Source organism: Phalangium opilio, unplaced genomic scaffold, assembly GCF_054372755.1.
Source record: "Phalangium opilio isolate 3A_F unplaced genomic scaffold, DU_Popi_V2 ptg000045l_1, whole genome shotgun sequence".
In the NCBI taxonomy this organism is placed as follows: Eukaryota; Metazoa; Arthropoda; class Arachnida; order Opiliones; family Phalangiidae; genus Phalangium; species Phalangium opilio.
The window spans coordinates 1,096,587-1,112,840 of NW_028324168.1; the positions used below are offsets into that span (position 1 = coordinate 1,096,587).

Here is a 16,254-nt window from a genome sequence, read left to right on the forward strand (position 1 = left end):
ATGGGGGGCAAATAGGACTATAACATACTCAAAGGACATCCCCGTATCTCTAGTAGAACCAGAGTTATGGGCCTCCAAAGTTGGGTGTAATGCCATTCCTATGGAGGGCGGTATGTTTACGAATATTTTGCTTATTTATTTGGCCCCTGTTTGTCTTAATGCCAAGTCTTTAGTATGGTTGGATGGGGGGCAAATAGGACTATAACATACTCAAAGGACATCCCCGTATCTCTAGTAGAACCAGAGTTATGAGCCTCTAAAGTTGGGTCTAATGCTATTCCTAGGGAGGGTATGTTTGTGAACATTTTGCTTAATTACTCGGCCCGTGTTTGTCTTAATGCCAAGTCTTTAGTATGGTTGGATGGGGGGCAAATAGGACTATAACATACTCAAAGGACATCCCCGTATCTCTAGTAGAACCAGAGTTATGGGCCTCCAAAGTTGGGTGTAATGCCATTCCTATGGAGGGCGGTATGTTTACGAATATTTTGCTTATTTATTTGGCCCCTGTTTGACGTAACCCCCTCTAATATTCTCTATTGTCTTAACAAATAAAAATATAATTTAAAACATACCTAATATTTAAATTATTTATTTTAATTAAGTATTTACAGTCCAATATCTTTCATGTTAATTCTTACATTTTTATAACCAATCGGATTGGTCTTTCGTAGAAAATGAGAATGTTGGTACAATTTTAAATATTTTGGAGGTAATTTCGGTATCGAAACCAATTCAGCCAAATTATCGAAATAATCGAACTGAAAATCCCCTTTGAGGATATGCGCGTATCGAACGGGCATTCCTTGATCAATTCGCTTCTGAAAATCCATCTCTTCGTCCGCTAACATATCCTCTTTCGATGGTAAAGGTACTTGACCACTCCAGAACTTCGTTAGGGCTAACGCTTGCAAATGGTACAATGGGAATGGTATCACCCTGTTTTTAATAAATTGTTATTTAATTTTCTGGGAAAATTCTGTTGCATCTGGCTTTGTGAAACTTATTGAGATTAGTCTAGAAAATGTCTAGTTTCATGTTGTATTTTTAGTTTTTCTTTAAATGAATTATATTAAAAGTTATGGACTTATGAAGTTTTGAATTTTTATTTATTTTTTTGAAGGAAAATGGAAGCCAACTTATAGGCTGAAACAAGCCCGTGTTAAACCTATGGCCCCTGTAGAAATGTTTACTCTGCCGATCTCCCGTGCTAATGGAAAAACTACCTACCAAGATGAGTGATTTAAAAATGTTTGATTGAGTGTAGTGATGTTATTTTAATTACGATGTTTATGAAAATTGGTGTGATTACTCTATGGAATGTCTAGTATTTAATGGTATCTTTAATTTTTATCTAAGTACTTTAGAACAAAAGTTATTGTCAATTTAAGACGACAACTCACCTGAAAGTCAATCCAAAGATCGCCAAATTAGGATGATTTATGCTAATGTAGTGTTTATAAAGCGGACTAGCCCTACGATTTTCCAACTGTATTTTAAATTCTGAATCTAGTAACTCGGTAAACATGGGTTCATAACCCGTACATAACATTAAAACATCAATTTCCAATATGGAACCATCAGAGAAAATGGCTGACGTTTCGTTAAGACTTGTACAGGGTGTTTTTTCCTCGAGTACTTCCGGTTTATCTTCCATGAAGATTGGAATATTTTCGTGGCATAAAATTACTTTTTCACAGACATCCGATAACTCCAAACTTATATCTACTCCCGAAGGCCCCGCCCCTAAAACCAGGACTTTAAGATCCTTGAATGGTTTATTGTTACGGTAATCGTGACTGTGAATAATTTGACCTTTGAACTTGTCTAAACCGGGGATGTTTGGAATTCGAGGGAAGGTGTAGGACCTGTCGAAGAAAAATTTTAATACCTTCTAATAATTTATTAAGATGCTAAATATACCCCGAAGCGAGTACTAAAGCGTCGAAAACATAATTTTCTTGCGTTTTATTGCGCAAATCTTTGACTTGTAAATGAAATTCTTCACCAAAAATATTATCCGATGGTAAGGGTTTAATTTTTTCCACTTTTTTGAAGTACTTAATATGTTTTTGCAATCCAGAGTCTTCGAAATAATCTTCTAAATATCTCTGTACTTCTTGATGGTAAATGTAACTATCTCCATTAGGGTCTGAGAACGGAAAGTCCGGAAATTCCATCACCTGTTTTGGTAGATTCGTCCTAATTTGCAAAATACGTTTTATTTCACTTCCAGGTTACGTAGTTTTTATCCTCCTTGGAAGATATATGACGTCATAGTATTACCTGAGGTTATCGTACATGCTAGAATGGACTCTGAATCCATTTTCATCTTTTCCGATATAACTAGAATGTTTCCACGTTCCACCCACGTGACCCTGTTGTTCCAATACGGTCACTTCAAATTCAAAATCCGCGGCTTTTACAAAATGACGAGCTGCGCATAATCCCGCCGCTCCGGCACCCACAATACCGATTTTGACCTTCATGACCTTTGAAAACCTTAACCCTAACGAAGCCAAGGCTTAAAACCTAATTGGAATGTGAAACAGTACGTCCTACTTGAATCAGAAAACGCGAAAATATGTGATTTTGTAAATGTAGCGACCTTGAAAAGCCTCTGAAACATGAACCATTTTTGCTAAGCCTAAATTTATCTTTATTATTTAAAAAAATACAGTAAGTTCATTGTTTTAACTGAAAAAATACCGCAAGTGTGGAAATTTTCAAAGTAAATAATCTAATCAGCCATAAAGATACTTGTTTTATCATCTGTTTTAATATTGGCAGACTTTCAATTTCATATATACAACTACCAGCTGTTTAGATGAATCAATAAGCCTTTTTGTTTGCTTTCACACGCTGTTTCGCTATCGCCTTTAATAATACTCAAAAGTACGTCTAGTATTGCGCGCCAAAATTCTTTATCGGAAAAGCCTATAAAAACTTGTATGAAGAGCTTCTTCAATCTGATTGGTAGGCCCTGCGCCAAAAGCTGCGCGCGCAACGGTTCGCGAGATTTTGAACTCGTAACGGTTTTCCCTCAAATTTCTCTTCTTCATAACGTGTGGGTTGATTCGAAAAGGCTGTTTGAATTTGGTCAAAAGCGGAGTTTTAAAGTCGATTTTATTATATTTATGGTTAATTAATAGGTTTTAATTTTACAATAAGGTAAGTTAACCCCTAGTTCTTTAATATTTAATTAATATAAATAATAAGAATGAAGTATTTAAATCGTACTAAGTGGGTGTACCATGTGAGTTGTGGTTTTGCGCCATTTTAGTAAGGGATTTAATTTAAATTTAAGGGGAAATGAAAATAATTAATGGTAATTAAATTAACGGGAAATACCTGAAGGCTTAGCCATATAATTTTTATTATTCATATGGTTAAAATTACAATAATAGGTATCCTAAACTGAACCCCCTTGTTGCATATCCGAATTTTCTAACTTAAACTTAATTTAATTATAATTAAAGTTTATTACTTCAATTTTAAAGACAAAAATGTCTCTGACCACACGCAGTCAAGCCAATAACAGACTAGTAACGCTGGAAACTATAGATGCAAGTACATTTAATTAAATCGATAATAAACTTAAAACCTTAATTATATAAACAATTAATTAACAAAATAGGAGGGTCTTAAGCAACCAATGAATTCGAAACGTATCGCTGAAGATTCCCCCGAAAGATTAGCGGCTAAGAAACGTTCTGTTTTTGACGATTTAACAAACAATCTAAAGAAACAAAATGCCGAAGCTCTCAAAAACAAAAAGAACGCTATGGCTGAACGCAAATTAACCAGACGTCAAAATACAAACAAAATTGAATCGGATTCGGAACCTTCCGATGGTTCCACTCAAAATTCCCAAGAAACTGGAGACATTTTTACGCGCTCACCCATAGAGGAAAGCGATTCTGATCTAGAAGTTAGCGGAGACGATAAGGAAGAGGTTACATTACCGGAAGGAGTTGTTGACTTTGATAAATCCACTGAAGATGATATTTATGCCGAACCTTACTACGCTATGGATATTTTTAATTACTACAAAGAGAGAGAAGTGATTAATATTAATTTTAATTAATTAAATTAGATTTATGGGTTTTCAAATTTTGTTTTTATATTTAGCTTGAAATGAGAACCACTAAGTACATGAGTCGTCAAGGAGACTTGACCAAGTCAATGAGAGCAATTTTGTCTGATTGGTTGGTGGAAGTTCAGGAGAGTTTCGAGTTGAATCACGAAACTTTGTATCTAGCCGTCAAAATAATAGATCAATATTTAATGAGGGTTCAAGTGGCCAAAGGACAACTGCAATTATTGGGAGCCACTGCCACTTTCATTGCTTGCAAATTTGATGTGAGATTAGGGTTTTGTTTAGTTTTTAATCCCGATTTTTTTGTTCAGGTTTAATCTTTTGAGATTTTGTGTTTTTTAGGAACGTTCTCCTCCTTTGATTGATGATTTTTTGTATATTTGTGACGATGCTTATACGCGAAAAGAAATGCTTGAAATGGAGCAAAAAGTTCTAAAAACTCTCAAATTTGATCTCGGTTTCCCACTTTCATACAGATTCCTTAGAAGATACGCTCGTGTAAGAACTAATTTCTACTATTCTAAGGCTTAACACAATTTTCAGGCCAAATTTTTAGGCTTAATCCAATTTTTAGGCCAAATTTTTAGGCTTAATCCAATTTTTAGGCCAAATTTTTAGGCTTAATCCAATTTTTAGGCCAAATTTTTAGGCTTAATCCAATTTTTAGGCCAAATTTTTAGGCTTAATCCAATTTTTAGGCCAAATTTTTAGGCTTAATCCAATTTTTAGGCCAAAATTTTAGGCTTAATCCAATTTTTAGACCAAAATTTTAAACTTAATCCAATTTTTAGACCAAAATTTTAGGCTTAATCCAATTTTTAGACCAAAATTTTAGGCTTAATCCAATTTTTAGACCAAAATTTTAGGCTTAATCCAATTTTTAGACCAAAATTTTAGGCTTAATCCAATTTTTAGACCAAAATTTTAGGCTTAATCCAATTTTTAGACCAAAATTTTAGGCTTAATCCAATTTTTAGACCAAAATTTTAGGCTTAATCCAATTTTTAGACCAAAATTTTAGGCTTAATCCAATTTTTAGACAAAAATTTTAGGCTTAATCCAATTTTTAGACCAAAATTTTAGGCTTAGTCCAATTTTTAGACCAACATTTTAGGCTTAGTCCAATTTTTAGACCAAAATTTTAAACTTAATCCAATTTTTAGACCAAAATTTTAGGCTTAATCCAATTTTTAGACCAAAATTTTAGGCTTAATCCAATTTTTAGACCAACATTTTAGGCTTAGTCCAATTTTTAGACCAAAATTTTAAACTTAATCCAATTTTTAGACAAATTTTAAACTTAATCCAATTTTTAGACCAAAATTTTAGGCTTAATCCAATTTTTAGACCAAAATTTTAGGCTTAATCCAATTTTTAGACCAACATTTTAGGCTTAATCTGACTTTTAGACCAACATTTTAGGCTTAATCCAATTTTTAGACCAAAATTTAAGGCTTAGTCCAATTTTTAGACCAAAAATTGAGGCTTAATCCAATTTTAGACCAAAATTTAAGGCTTAGTCCAATTTTTAGACCAAAAATTTAGGCTTGGACCAACATTTTAGGCTTAATCTGAATTTTAGACCAAAATTTTAGCATTAATTAAGTAAACACTTATTTTTCTAGTGTGCCAAAGTTTCCATGGAAGTTCTAACTTTAGCTCGATACATTTTGGAAACTTCATTAATGGATTATGATCTGTTATCAATTAGGGAATCGCGAGTGGCTGCTGCCTGTTTATATTTGGCACTCAAAATGAAAAAGATTTCTGAATGGGTACTTTTTAAATACTTAAGTTACAATTTTAACTTAGTAAATCATTAATTTAAAACATAATTAACATTTAATTTTTAGACCCCGCAGCTAGAATATTATTCAGGGTACAAAGCTGATGAACTTGAAAACTTGACCCTTTATTTAAATAACATGATTGCTCAACCTGTTCATAAAAATCTTCAAACAGTACGAACTAAATATTCCCATAAGTGAGTTAATTATTAAGTTAAGCCTTTAAATTTAATTTAGAAGCTGAATTAATAATAATAATTAAAGGTTTTTGGTTAATATTTAAATTCTTCTTTTAGGGTATTTTTTGAAGTAGCCACAATCCCTCCACTTCCTTATCAACCCGATGTGACTTTATAAAAATCATTTTAAAGTTTTAAACAAAATCGTATAAAATTACTATTTTTAATTATCATAAAAACTCTAAGACTTGAAAAAAGATTTTTTTAAAACTGTTTTATCAGTCAAAATCATTTTTTCATTATTTCTATTTTTTTTTCTGCATTAAATGTAAAATTATATCTTTTTTCCTCATGAATATGAAATGTTTTTCATGGTAATAAAATGCCAAAAATAAATTTGTAAATAACAGTAAAAGAAAAATTTTATCACAGAATGTTTTTTTTTTTTTGTTTCAATCCGCTGTGCAGTCATTGTGTAAATATTTCCTTTTTTAAATTAGATTTTGGAGAGAAATTTCTAAAATTTTACACTTTACGATAAGTTTTGGAAATTGGGAAAATATTTTTGGGTGGTTTTAGATGAAATAAAAAACATTTTTCAAAATATTTCTGGATTTAATCGACTTATTTCTATTTAGAAGCTTCATTTACAAATGGCGCGGTTTCCATGGAAACTTGCCAGTTTATGTATGCACTAAGCCTTTGCTTTCAAAATAGTGGAAAATCCAAAGGAAAACGGTTCCTTTACAAATGGCGCTGTTTCCGTGGAAACGTGCCAGTTTATGTACGCATTAAGCCTTTGCTTTCAAAATAGTGGAAAATCACTGGAAAACGCTTCATTTACTAACTAATGGCGCCATCCACTAAGCCTTGGCTATCAAAATGGGTTAAAATTTAGGCCTAGTCTAAATAAAAATAAACATCTTTTCAAAAAATTATTATTTAATCAACAATTTCCATTTGGACTTCGTGTTTAACAAATTCGACCAAACAATTGACGATTCTCCTCCTTATTTCTATGTTACCAGCCATCATGGCTGCTAAAATTGTAATATCTGTAATTTGAATATCACTCATGATGTTTGTAATGGCACGATGAATCTGGTCTTGTTGCGTTGGTGAAAGTTTCATTAGTATCTCTGTTACTGATTGAAATTTATTTTTACTATAATAAGCCGCTACACAACCTCCTATCACACCACCTAAATTGGAAAGAAAAGGCTTAAAAATAGCACCCATTTTGAGGGACAGTGCGTTATATATATAAGCCTAGGCCCTAGATTGAAAGGTAAGCTCATCATACAATTGATTACATTTTGCCCATTTTAATTTTTGTTTATCCCTTCATGTGAAACAGTGATAGGTAAAGCTCTATTTAATTTTAATTTTACGAAAAAGTCCCTAGCCATTCCCGAGGGGGGGGGGGCGGAAGCCTAGTTTACCCACAATATGGCTGCCTCCATAATAAGGTTTCTCCAGATGAGGTGATTAGCGTATTAAAAAATGAATAACCTGTTTACCTACGGCCAAACCGAGGGGCCCTATAAGTAAAGCCCCCGCTGTGGCACTCATGCCTGTGATGACACCGCCTTTAACGGATTCTTTCACCGTGACTTTAAGCTTTTCTTCCTCGGAAAGAACGCACAAAAGTTCTATTACGTCACTTTGCGCTATTGGCATCTTTGTTTATGTATCAATAAATTTCATTAATTATTTAATATTATAGCGATCGCTAACCTACAGAGCCGTTAAGTATTGAGATAATAAAACTAAAACTTCGCTTAATCATCTCTTAAAGTTTTCCGTCGTAACAAAAGATGCCTTTTTGACGTATTTCCGTTTTTTACCTCATAGGATAGGAAGCCTTAGGTTAGGCTTATCCTCTTCGCTTTATTCAAGGCGGCCATTATTTTCGTTATCAGCTGATGTAATGGGATTGCACCAATCAGCGGCTGGCATTTCCCTCTCACGTGATTTACCAGCTGTTCCAGTGGAAAGACAAGAAGAGATCGCGGTTTTAGTATCAAACGCGCTATATTCTAAGCCTAAAAAATTTATAAGTTATCAAACCTAAATTTTAAAACGAAAGCGTACCGCGTACAAACTGTACAAGACTTTGGCATGCGCCCTGAACGTTTTTCTAATGAACGCTCGTTGTTGATTGGTTGAAATTATATCACAGCAACAATTTTTGACGTCAGGAAAAAAATTGTAAACAAAGTCAAAGTCGGACAAGCCTCAAACCTACGCGCTTGGTCCTAAACGTAAGTCTCCGTTTTATAATTTTGACAAAAGGTTTTTTTTCATTATTTTCAATGATTTCGTGTTGAAAACGTACTTAATAAGTTACGCGCTTGCGAATAATTATAAACTTTGAAGTTAATAAGTGAGTAATTAAATTTTTTTGGTTGTTTTCAATAATGGGATCTTCCCAGGGCCATTTAAATACAACCCATTGCATAACCCCAAAAAGAAGCCAAGGGAAAAGGGGTGGTGGGCTTGGTTTTTTTAAAGTACTGTTACTGTTATATCATATAAAAAAGTATAGGAAGTTAGTTCACGCGTTATTATAATATTTAGGTCTAACCATATCCAATTTTATTTATATCTAATTTTTAAGTTTATGGTTATGGTAAGTTGAATACCTTAATTGCATTGTATGGTTTCTGACATTTTTATTCGTTTATGCAAATGATTTCCATGATTATTAAGGAATTTCTTTTAGGGTTGGGTTATATTTTGTTAAATAATATGTTAACTATTAAAATGACCTTAGAGTCTCTAATAATAAATAATCTCATAAAATTTCCATCTCAGTTGAGTTAGAGATGGAAATTTTATGAGATTATTTATTTTATGTGGTGTTATTGATTTGCGTCAATACTAAATAGACTATTTTGCGTCAATGCTCAATAGACTATTAGGAATTTTACCCCATTTTTTAATTAGCTGATATCATAATATTTTGACGAAGTACTTTACCCTTTAGAACCATTTTTAACCTCGTATTAATCTTAAAGATAATAATCCGTTCATGACGAAAGTGTTTCAAAATAAACAAGTCAGTCTTAACTCGTGTCAGGAACGTGAAAAAGTGAAAAAGGGGGTTTGAAACCCGATACTAGCTATGATTTCCCCTAATTATAGCAAAAGCGTATAGAAAACCATGGTTTTCTATACGCTTTTGATTATAGAAACTGATTAGAAAATTATCAGTAAATCAAAGAGGATTTAGATAACGTCATAAATAAATATAAAAACGTCTGCCAAGAGAGTTAGGGGGTCAAAAATTTACTGGTTTATATTCAGATGCCAAATTTTTTCAGAGATCTAGGTAGGAGGAGTTTATTTGAAAAAAAAACTTGGCTTAACTTTTAACTAATTTAGTTTGAACCCCTCTGGCAGTATGTCAGATAGGGAAAGTTGGATTTGTAAAAGACCTTGCACTCTAAAAAGGAGGGATAAAGTGTTTTTTTTATATACCCTGTATAATCTTGACCTTGGTTTTGAAAAGAAGAGTATAATTTTCAACCCACCAAACCTTAGGGAAATCTCTTCTTATCTCTGGGTGTTTTTTGGGGTGTTGGCAAGCCCTAAAACTAATTTTAAAACAAGTTCCAACAAGCTAAGCTCAGCGGCCAAATATTCAGAAAGATTTAACCGTTAACTTATAAATCTTCTCAGTAAAGTCGGTACTATTGTGTTTGAGGTTGGAAACTTCAGTTGATTTATTTGAGTCAGTAGAAACAAGGAGTTGATAGGAAGGAAATAAGCATTTCAAAGGGTAGGGGTTCCAAATTCCTTGATTTTGAAAGTCAAGTTCAATGACTAAAGTTTAAAATCCCAAATATTTATTTGGAAATTGGAATACGTGCTTTATGTACTATAGTATTTGAGTGGCTTGGTTTACCGTAAAATTAACCTATTTTTATTATTAGCAACTCAAATATTATTACGTCAGTTAAATTTTATTTGCTCATGTTGACTTAGATATAAATCTTAAAATTAATGATACAACTAATTAACCAGTGTTAAATTAATTTTCAAGGAATTTAATAGAAATTAGTTTGATTTTTGGCTTTGGCTTTGGCCTATGTACTATAGTATTTGAGTGCCTTGCTTTACCTTAAAATTAACCTAGCTCAAAAATTATTAAATCAATTAAATTTAATTTGTTAAGGTTGAGTTTTACTAAAAGAACAAGTTATTTTTTAATTAGAAATAAATCTTAAAATTAATTGTAAAACTGACCTATGTTAAATAATTTTTTTTAGGAAATTAATAGTAATTGGTTTGATTTGATTTATCTATTATATTATTTGAGTGGCTTAGTTTACCTTAAAATTATCCGATTTATTACTCACTAGCACCTCAAATTAATTTGCTCGGGTTGACTTTTACTAAAAGAAGAAAATTCATTTTAATTTGAGATAAATCTTAAAATTAATTTATGAACTAATTAAGCAGTGTTTAAATTAATTTTGAGGAAATTAATAGAAATTCGTGTGATTTTTTTTTTGGTTTATTTATAGGTATACAAAACAAAAAACACTGCCATTTGCTTAATAATTTTCTCCTCCAACTTCTACATCCAAGTCTTTCCAATAAATAAATAAATAAATAAATAAATTGATTTAATAAACTAAAAAATCGTGAGAATCAAGCAAGATGTTGAGCAGTTTGAGCAACTTTCTTTTCAACGCTGTTGGGTCTCCTTTGGAGGATGTGACGAATATGAGGAATAATGGGACAAATACCGAGTACCAAACTCAAGACGTTGATGACGATTGGCTTCTTGTTGATCGCCTCGGTAAGTAATTATTTTTAATCTAATTAATTATGTAGGTTACCCAACTTACAAACCACGATCTGGTCTTAAGTGTAAAGCTGTTATAATTGGTCTCTCTTTCAAATTTCAATTCAGGTTGCGAAAGTGAGCTAGAATTATCCAACCCGAGTGATACAACATCAGAGACTGATAGCTCTGATTGCAATCCCCTTGCAATTGTACCAGCGACACAAACGCAAACGCAACTGCCACCCGCTCCTAGGAAAATGAAACCCGCGAAATCCAAAGCACGATCTCGTAAAATTAAAAATCCCGCTCTTAAACTGAGAGTTAACCCTTCCTGCTCGAGTCCTGGAAGCGAATCGACCCCACCGTCCAGTCCAAACCAACAAATGGATGGTAGTTGGTACGTGACCCCTCCTCCCTGTTTCACTGCCAGTACTGGTCCAATTGCTTTGGAGACGTCCCCCATGGAGAACTTGTTAATAGAACATCCTAGCATGAGCGTCTATGGACCCATTCAAGGATATTCTTTGCTTCAAGCGTCCGGGTGTTCCGAATTTAGCGGTTCCGACGATGTTCTGGAACCTTGGATTCCTAGTACACCCATCAGGTTCGCTTCCATCGAAAGAGCCATCATGGTCGTTGAGGATGGAAATAAAAAGGATGGTGAAGATTGGATGAGAGCTAGAGTCCATATTGTCGTGACACGACGGGTTAAACAACAACATCAACAACCTAGGGTACTTACGTGTGCTGCATTGGACAGTGGTGAGTGTTAAAAAGTTTTTTCTTGGGTTTCATGGGATAGTATGCTTTCTGGTTATCATTGTCATCAGTAATCATTTAGTCACACCATGGTGTGTGTGGCCCCGGGTACACGAAAAACAAAGTATTGGGAAAGGAACGACATGGGCATGATCAAACAATTCACCCCTTTAGATTGCTGCAACCCTCAAGTTTAGGTTTAATTTGATGGACAGCCATATCGAAGCGATTTGTTGGAATACTTTATAGACCGGTTTGTTGGGTTGGCGCGGAAGGATGGGTATGCCTATGCGGACATGGTAGATAGAATGAGAGATTCATTTTCAGGCGGAAAGGGCATGGCTGGGTTGCTGTTATTTGTTTATAGTTGTCGTTGAAAACCTCTCCTGACACTTCAATATAGTTGTAATGGGTTTTTATATGCGAGTGTGAAAAAGATAACGGCTTTTACGATTATGATCTGTGAGTGTAGTGTATATGTTTGTGGTTGGATAGGACGAAAAGACCTTTTTAGCCCTCCCCAACAATTCACACCTAGGTGATAAATAAAATTTTATTACCTGACTTGTCTGGGAGGGATAAGTTAGTTAGGACTTAATATTGAACCAGGGATAGATTTAATTTTAGAAGTATGAATGGAGAACGGTTTAAATAAAATTTTATTACCTGACTTGTCTGGGAGGGATAAGTTAGTTAGGACTTAATATTGAACCAGGCATAGATTTAATTTTAGAAGTAGGAATGGAGAACGGTTTAAATAAAATTTTATTACCCGACTTGTCTGGGAGAGATAAGTTAGTTAGGACTTAATATTGAACCAGGGCTAGATTTAATTTTAGAAGTAGGAATGGGGAACGGTTAGTATTTACTTCAGTCCGACTCATAGACCACCCAGTATAGAGCCCCTCCCTCCAACACGTAACGAAAAGTTTAAATTATCTTATTGGCTCACTTAAACTACGTTTTGAAGACGTTGCTGACGGGGACGGCGAAAAATACGTAATTCCTTTTTACCTCTGTCGCTATGACCCACCCGCCTCTTCTTTCATACCCCCCCCCCCCCTCCGTCCCGAGGAAGGGGGTCCGGGACTTTGACGCGCGCCCACGTTACTCTGTTCTCTATTCCTACTTCTAAAATTAAATCTATCCCTAATTGAACTAAAGTTATCATTGCAATCAGAGATCCATATTTGCAAAAACCTATAGTGTTTTTTGGCACAAAAGTGATATTTTTGTCCTTGGTTGGTGGGTTTATAGCGCTTGAAGAGCAACGTTTATTGACTCGGTCAAAACTGAATCGTCAACAATTTGAACAGCGTAAATTGAAACCATCTTATATGGAACGTCAAAATCAAATTCGTCAATATCAATCTAATAATAAAAGACAACGAAACTGTAGCCATCTTAAACAACCCGCTAAATATTTCGGCAATCGTTGCTGATTAAGAATTTCCTAATTAGGTCTCGCGTGAAATTAAAAAAATAATTAATAATAATTCAAATTTCAAGTTAGTTAAATTGGGTTTTTTTTATCTTTTGCCGAGTTTAGCTGTCTTTCTCTTTGATATCTTTTGAAATACTTCGATAATAGCTACAACACTAGGCTAAACGGGAAACGGATTGTATTCCCTCGCCATATAGCTACAGAAATTAGAATAAAATTATCTTTAATTTCGAAGTAATTAAATTTAAAATTAAACTCCCGTGGGGGGAAATTACCCCACAAAAAATTGTCTAATATGTTTTATGGCATATTTTCAGGGCGATTTATAAAAAAAAACTGCTAGGCCTATTAGCTAAAAAAATATTTATAAAAATTTAAAAATTGCCAGTGATTTTGTGCTATATAGCATTTAGATAATTTATTATTTTATTATTTTATTTTAATGACTTTCCTGTAAGGGTAGCTTAATTAGCATATAAGGTAAAAGTTTGAATTATTATTTTAAAAAAAAAATATATTATATATATCTACATTTTTAATTAGTAATTAATACTAATTAAAAAGAAATAAAATAAAATTACTACAAAAAAAAATTAAAAAAATTTTAAAAAATAGGTTTAAAAAATTTTTAAAAAAGCCCATATTTATCTGGAATAACGTTCAGATGGGTGGAAACAAAAATGTACAAAAAAATATATATATATGTTTAGTTTAATTGTAGTAGCTTTAGTATCACCCCTATTATTTTTAAAAAATTTTAGAATTAATAATCAAGATTTTTTTGTGTTCTCATATTTATTTTTCAAAAACAAAACTACACAAAAAAAATCACAAAAAACTCCTTATTTTTAAAAAGGAAAAAAACTTATTTAAAAAAAGACTATTTTATTTTTATCAAAATTTTTAGACAAATTGGATTTCGTTTGATTCCAAATTTGGGAATTTTTTTTAATAGACATCAAAAATATTTAATCAAAAATTTTTTTTTTCGTCACTACTACTGACTGTCTCAATTGAATATTACTTTGTTGTTATTATAATTATTTAAATATATTTTTATTATAGGCCAAATATATTTTTAATATTCAAAACTTTGGCCTATTTTTAACCTAATTGCACTCTTAGATAAAATAATATTAAATATTATCGCACAAGCAATATTAATAAACCGTAATTAATCAACGTGTATAGTTTTGTAATGATTTTAATTTAATTAAGACGTGCTTTAAACAAAGTTGGGCAATAGTTTTTGGTTTTTTAAACACCCGCAAAACGATGCAAGATAGTTTTTAATTTGGCTCAAATATGGCCAGTTGAATTTTATGTTTTTCCTTTTTAATCTCACACACAACATACATAACATAAACATTGTACTATAATTTTTTGCGGTATGTATTTTCAACTTTGTTAGATGGAAGATATATGTAGATTTTAAATGTAAAAGGGCATTGTTGAGACGCATGTACACATATATTTTAGACGTGATACACACACTATCACTCGCAATTAAGTGTTATCAGAAGGGGGTAATAGAAGAAGTATCCTCGGTATCCTTAGTTATGTAACGTGATTCTTCCCAGGCTCAGCTCACCCTTTTTGTTTGTTCTCCCGTTCATCAAACTTAATTCAGATGGGCATCGCAAAGTGGTGTTAGGGTGAATTCTATAACTGTTTGGTATTTACTAAATCCCCATTCAGCAATCAACCAGGCACAAACCTTGATTGTCTTGACGTGGGGGGACAAAAATTAATCCCCACGCGCATGCGCCTTGGAAAATAGTTAAGCAGCGCTGATAGGGAACTATTTATCGCGTATGTGATTCGCTTTAGTAACCTTCCTCCAAATATAAAATGAAATCCAGAAGCGCATGCGCCTTGGCAAATAGTTAAGCAGCGCTAATAGAGTATAATGATGAGGGAACTATTTATCGCGTATGTGATTCGCTTTAGTAACCTTCCTCCAAATATAAAATGAAATCCAGAAGCGCATGCGCCTTAGCAAATAGTTAAGCAGCGCTAATAGAGTAATGATGAGGGGGAACTATTTATCGCGTATGTGATTCGGTTTAGTAACCTTGCACTCCAAATGTTGGGAAGAATCATGTTATACCCCCGCTTTGTGCTGGTACACTTCACTCGAAGAGAAGTATTATATACTTCTGGTGAAATAAAATAAAACGCTAATTGCTAAAAAGATAATTAAAAAAAATTAGAATGCGACGACGGAACGTTATCTTAGCTATAGATTATAGGTGTGAAATGAAAGGAAACTCTTTAATATTGATAGAAAAATAATGAAATGGTAGATAAGCACAGGTAATTTAAAGATAATTCACGTATGTATGTATGTAGTTGAAAGAACAGGATCTCAAGGTAAATAATTCTCGCGCGCGTGTATATAGAAACAATTAAAATCTTTAATGAAAATTAATTCACCTAGCTATAGCTTTCATGTTTTGTTTTTAATTTATTTCAAATAAATAAATAAATATTTTTAATCTTAATTTAAAATATGTTTCGTTTTAAGTGTACATGTGAATTTCAATATGAAAGAAAGAAATTTAAATTTGTGACCCATTTGAATTTCTCTAAGTAAATAAATAAATAAATAAATAAATAAATAAATAAAATTCTCAATTTGTAAATAAACTTAATAAAAGCAATCTGTTATTATTTTTTTTTCTCGAGATTCTAATTAAAATTCTCAATTAGTTAATTAATGTAATATAGTTAATGAAAGTCTTGCCCCAAAACGAACGAGAAAAGAAATTAAAATAAATAATTTTACGCAGCTCATCTAAGTAAATATGTGATTTACACAAAAAAATTCACAAGAAATAAAACAAAAGTAATTTTAAATACAATTAACGAAAGTAAATAACAAAATGGTGCCTCAATCAAACAATAAATAAATAAATAAACAGGATAAACAACGTCGTAAATAATAAATAATACACGCAGTAATTAACACTTGTACAAAAATAACATAGAAAAAATACATTGAACAGTTGTTAAATATCCCTATAGCCCTTGAGCACCTTTTCCCCCGATTTTTAGGGGTAAACTAAGGCGCTTAAAGACTATGATTAATAATTATTATTATGCAAATTTTTTGTCTTAATTTTAATTTTATTTTTATTTTGAAATATCAAATTTGTTTCATAACTGATACAATAAATAAATACCAA

The 16,254-nt window shown here is 32.5% G+C and overlaps 4 protein-coding genes across 7 annotated transcripts in view; 2 read left to right on the forward strand and 2 right to left on the reverse strand.

Annotated features, from left to right (window-relative positions):
* CycB3 (cyclin B3) overlaps positions 1-6,671 on the forward strand; it is a 55,366-nt gene extending 48,695 nt beyond the window's left edge. Inside the window, exons 1-8 of one of the 3 annotated variants that reach the window (XM_089837618.1) lie at positions 2,828-3,171; positions 3,480-3,566; positions 3,638-4,063; positions 4,132-4,362; positions 4,442-4,597; positions 5,725-5,874; positions 5,953-6,083; positions 6,183-6,671. In XM_089837618.1, the coding sequence (XP_089693744.1) occupies positions 3,507-3,566; positions 3,638-4,063; positions 4,132-4,362; positions 4,442-4,597; positions 5,725-5,874; positions 5,953-6,083; positions 6,183-6,243 (1,215 nt within the window). In that variant the 5' untranslated portion in view covers positions 2,828-3,171; positions 3,480-3,506 and the 3' untranslated portion in view covers positions 6,244-6,671. Of the gene's footprint in view, positions 1-2,827; positions 3,172-3,479; positions 3,567-3,637; positions 4,064-4,131; positions 4,363-4,441; positions 4,598-5,724; positions 5,875-5,952; positions 6,084-6,182 lie in introns of those variants that run through there. The other 2 variants (XM_089837617.1, XM_089837616.1) reach the window with 2 other exon arrangements.
* LOC149676580 (uncharacterized) lies at positions 559-2,694 on the reverse strand. Its single transcript, XM_089837612.1, has 5 exons — positions 2,563-2,694; positions 2,287-2,509; positions 1,924-2,202; positions 1,404-1,868; positions 559-939 (listed from the first exon to the last, which is right to left on the reverse strand). The coding sequence occupies exons 1-5, from the start codon at positions 2,627-2,629 to the stop codon at positions 609-611; spliced, it is 1,365 nt and encodes a 454-aa protein (XP_089693738.1). The 5' UTR covers positions 2,630-2,694; the 3' UTR covers positions 559-608.
* Positions 6,672-6,989: 318 nt separating the features above from the next.
* On the reverse strand, positions 6,990-7,979 carry LOC149676581 (protein C19orf12 homolog). The gene is made up of 2 exons (XM_089837633.1): positions 7,586-7,979; positions 6,990-7,267 (listed from the first exon to the last, which is right to left on the reverse strand). The coding sequence occupies exons 1-2, from the start codon at positions 7,743-7,745 to the stop codon at positions 7,008-7,010; spliced, it is 420 nt and encodes a 139-aa protein (XP_089693759.1). The 5' UTR covers positions 7,746-7,979; the 3' UTR covers positions 6,990-7,007.
* Positions 7,980-8,175: 196 nt separating this feature from the next.
* Positions 8,176-16,250, forward strand: TP53INP (Tumor protein p53 inducible nuclear protein). Of its 2 annotated transcripts, none has more exons than XM_089837623.1 (4): positions 8,176-8,329; positions 10,598-10,875; positions 10,990-11,625; positions 12,880-16,250. In XM_089837623.1, exons 2-4 carry the CDS (start codon positions 10,734-10,736, stop codon positions 13,062-13,064), a joined length of 963 nt encoding a protein of 320 aa, XP_089693749.1. In that variant the 5' UTR covers positions 8,176-8,329; positions 10,598-10,733; the 3' UTR covers positions 13,065-16,250. The 2 variants fall into 2 exon arrangements, with proteins under 2 accessions (XP_089693749.1, XP_089693748.1); XM_089837622.1 differs by having other exon boundaries at positions 8,275-8,451.
* Positions 16,251-16,254: the final 4 nt, after the last annotated feature.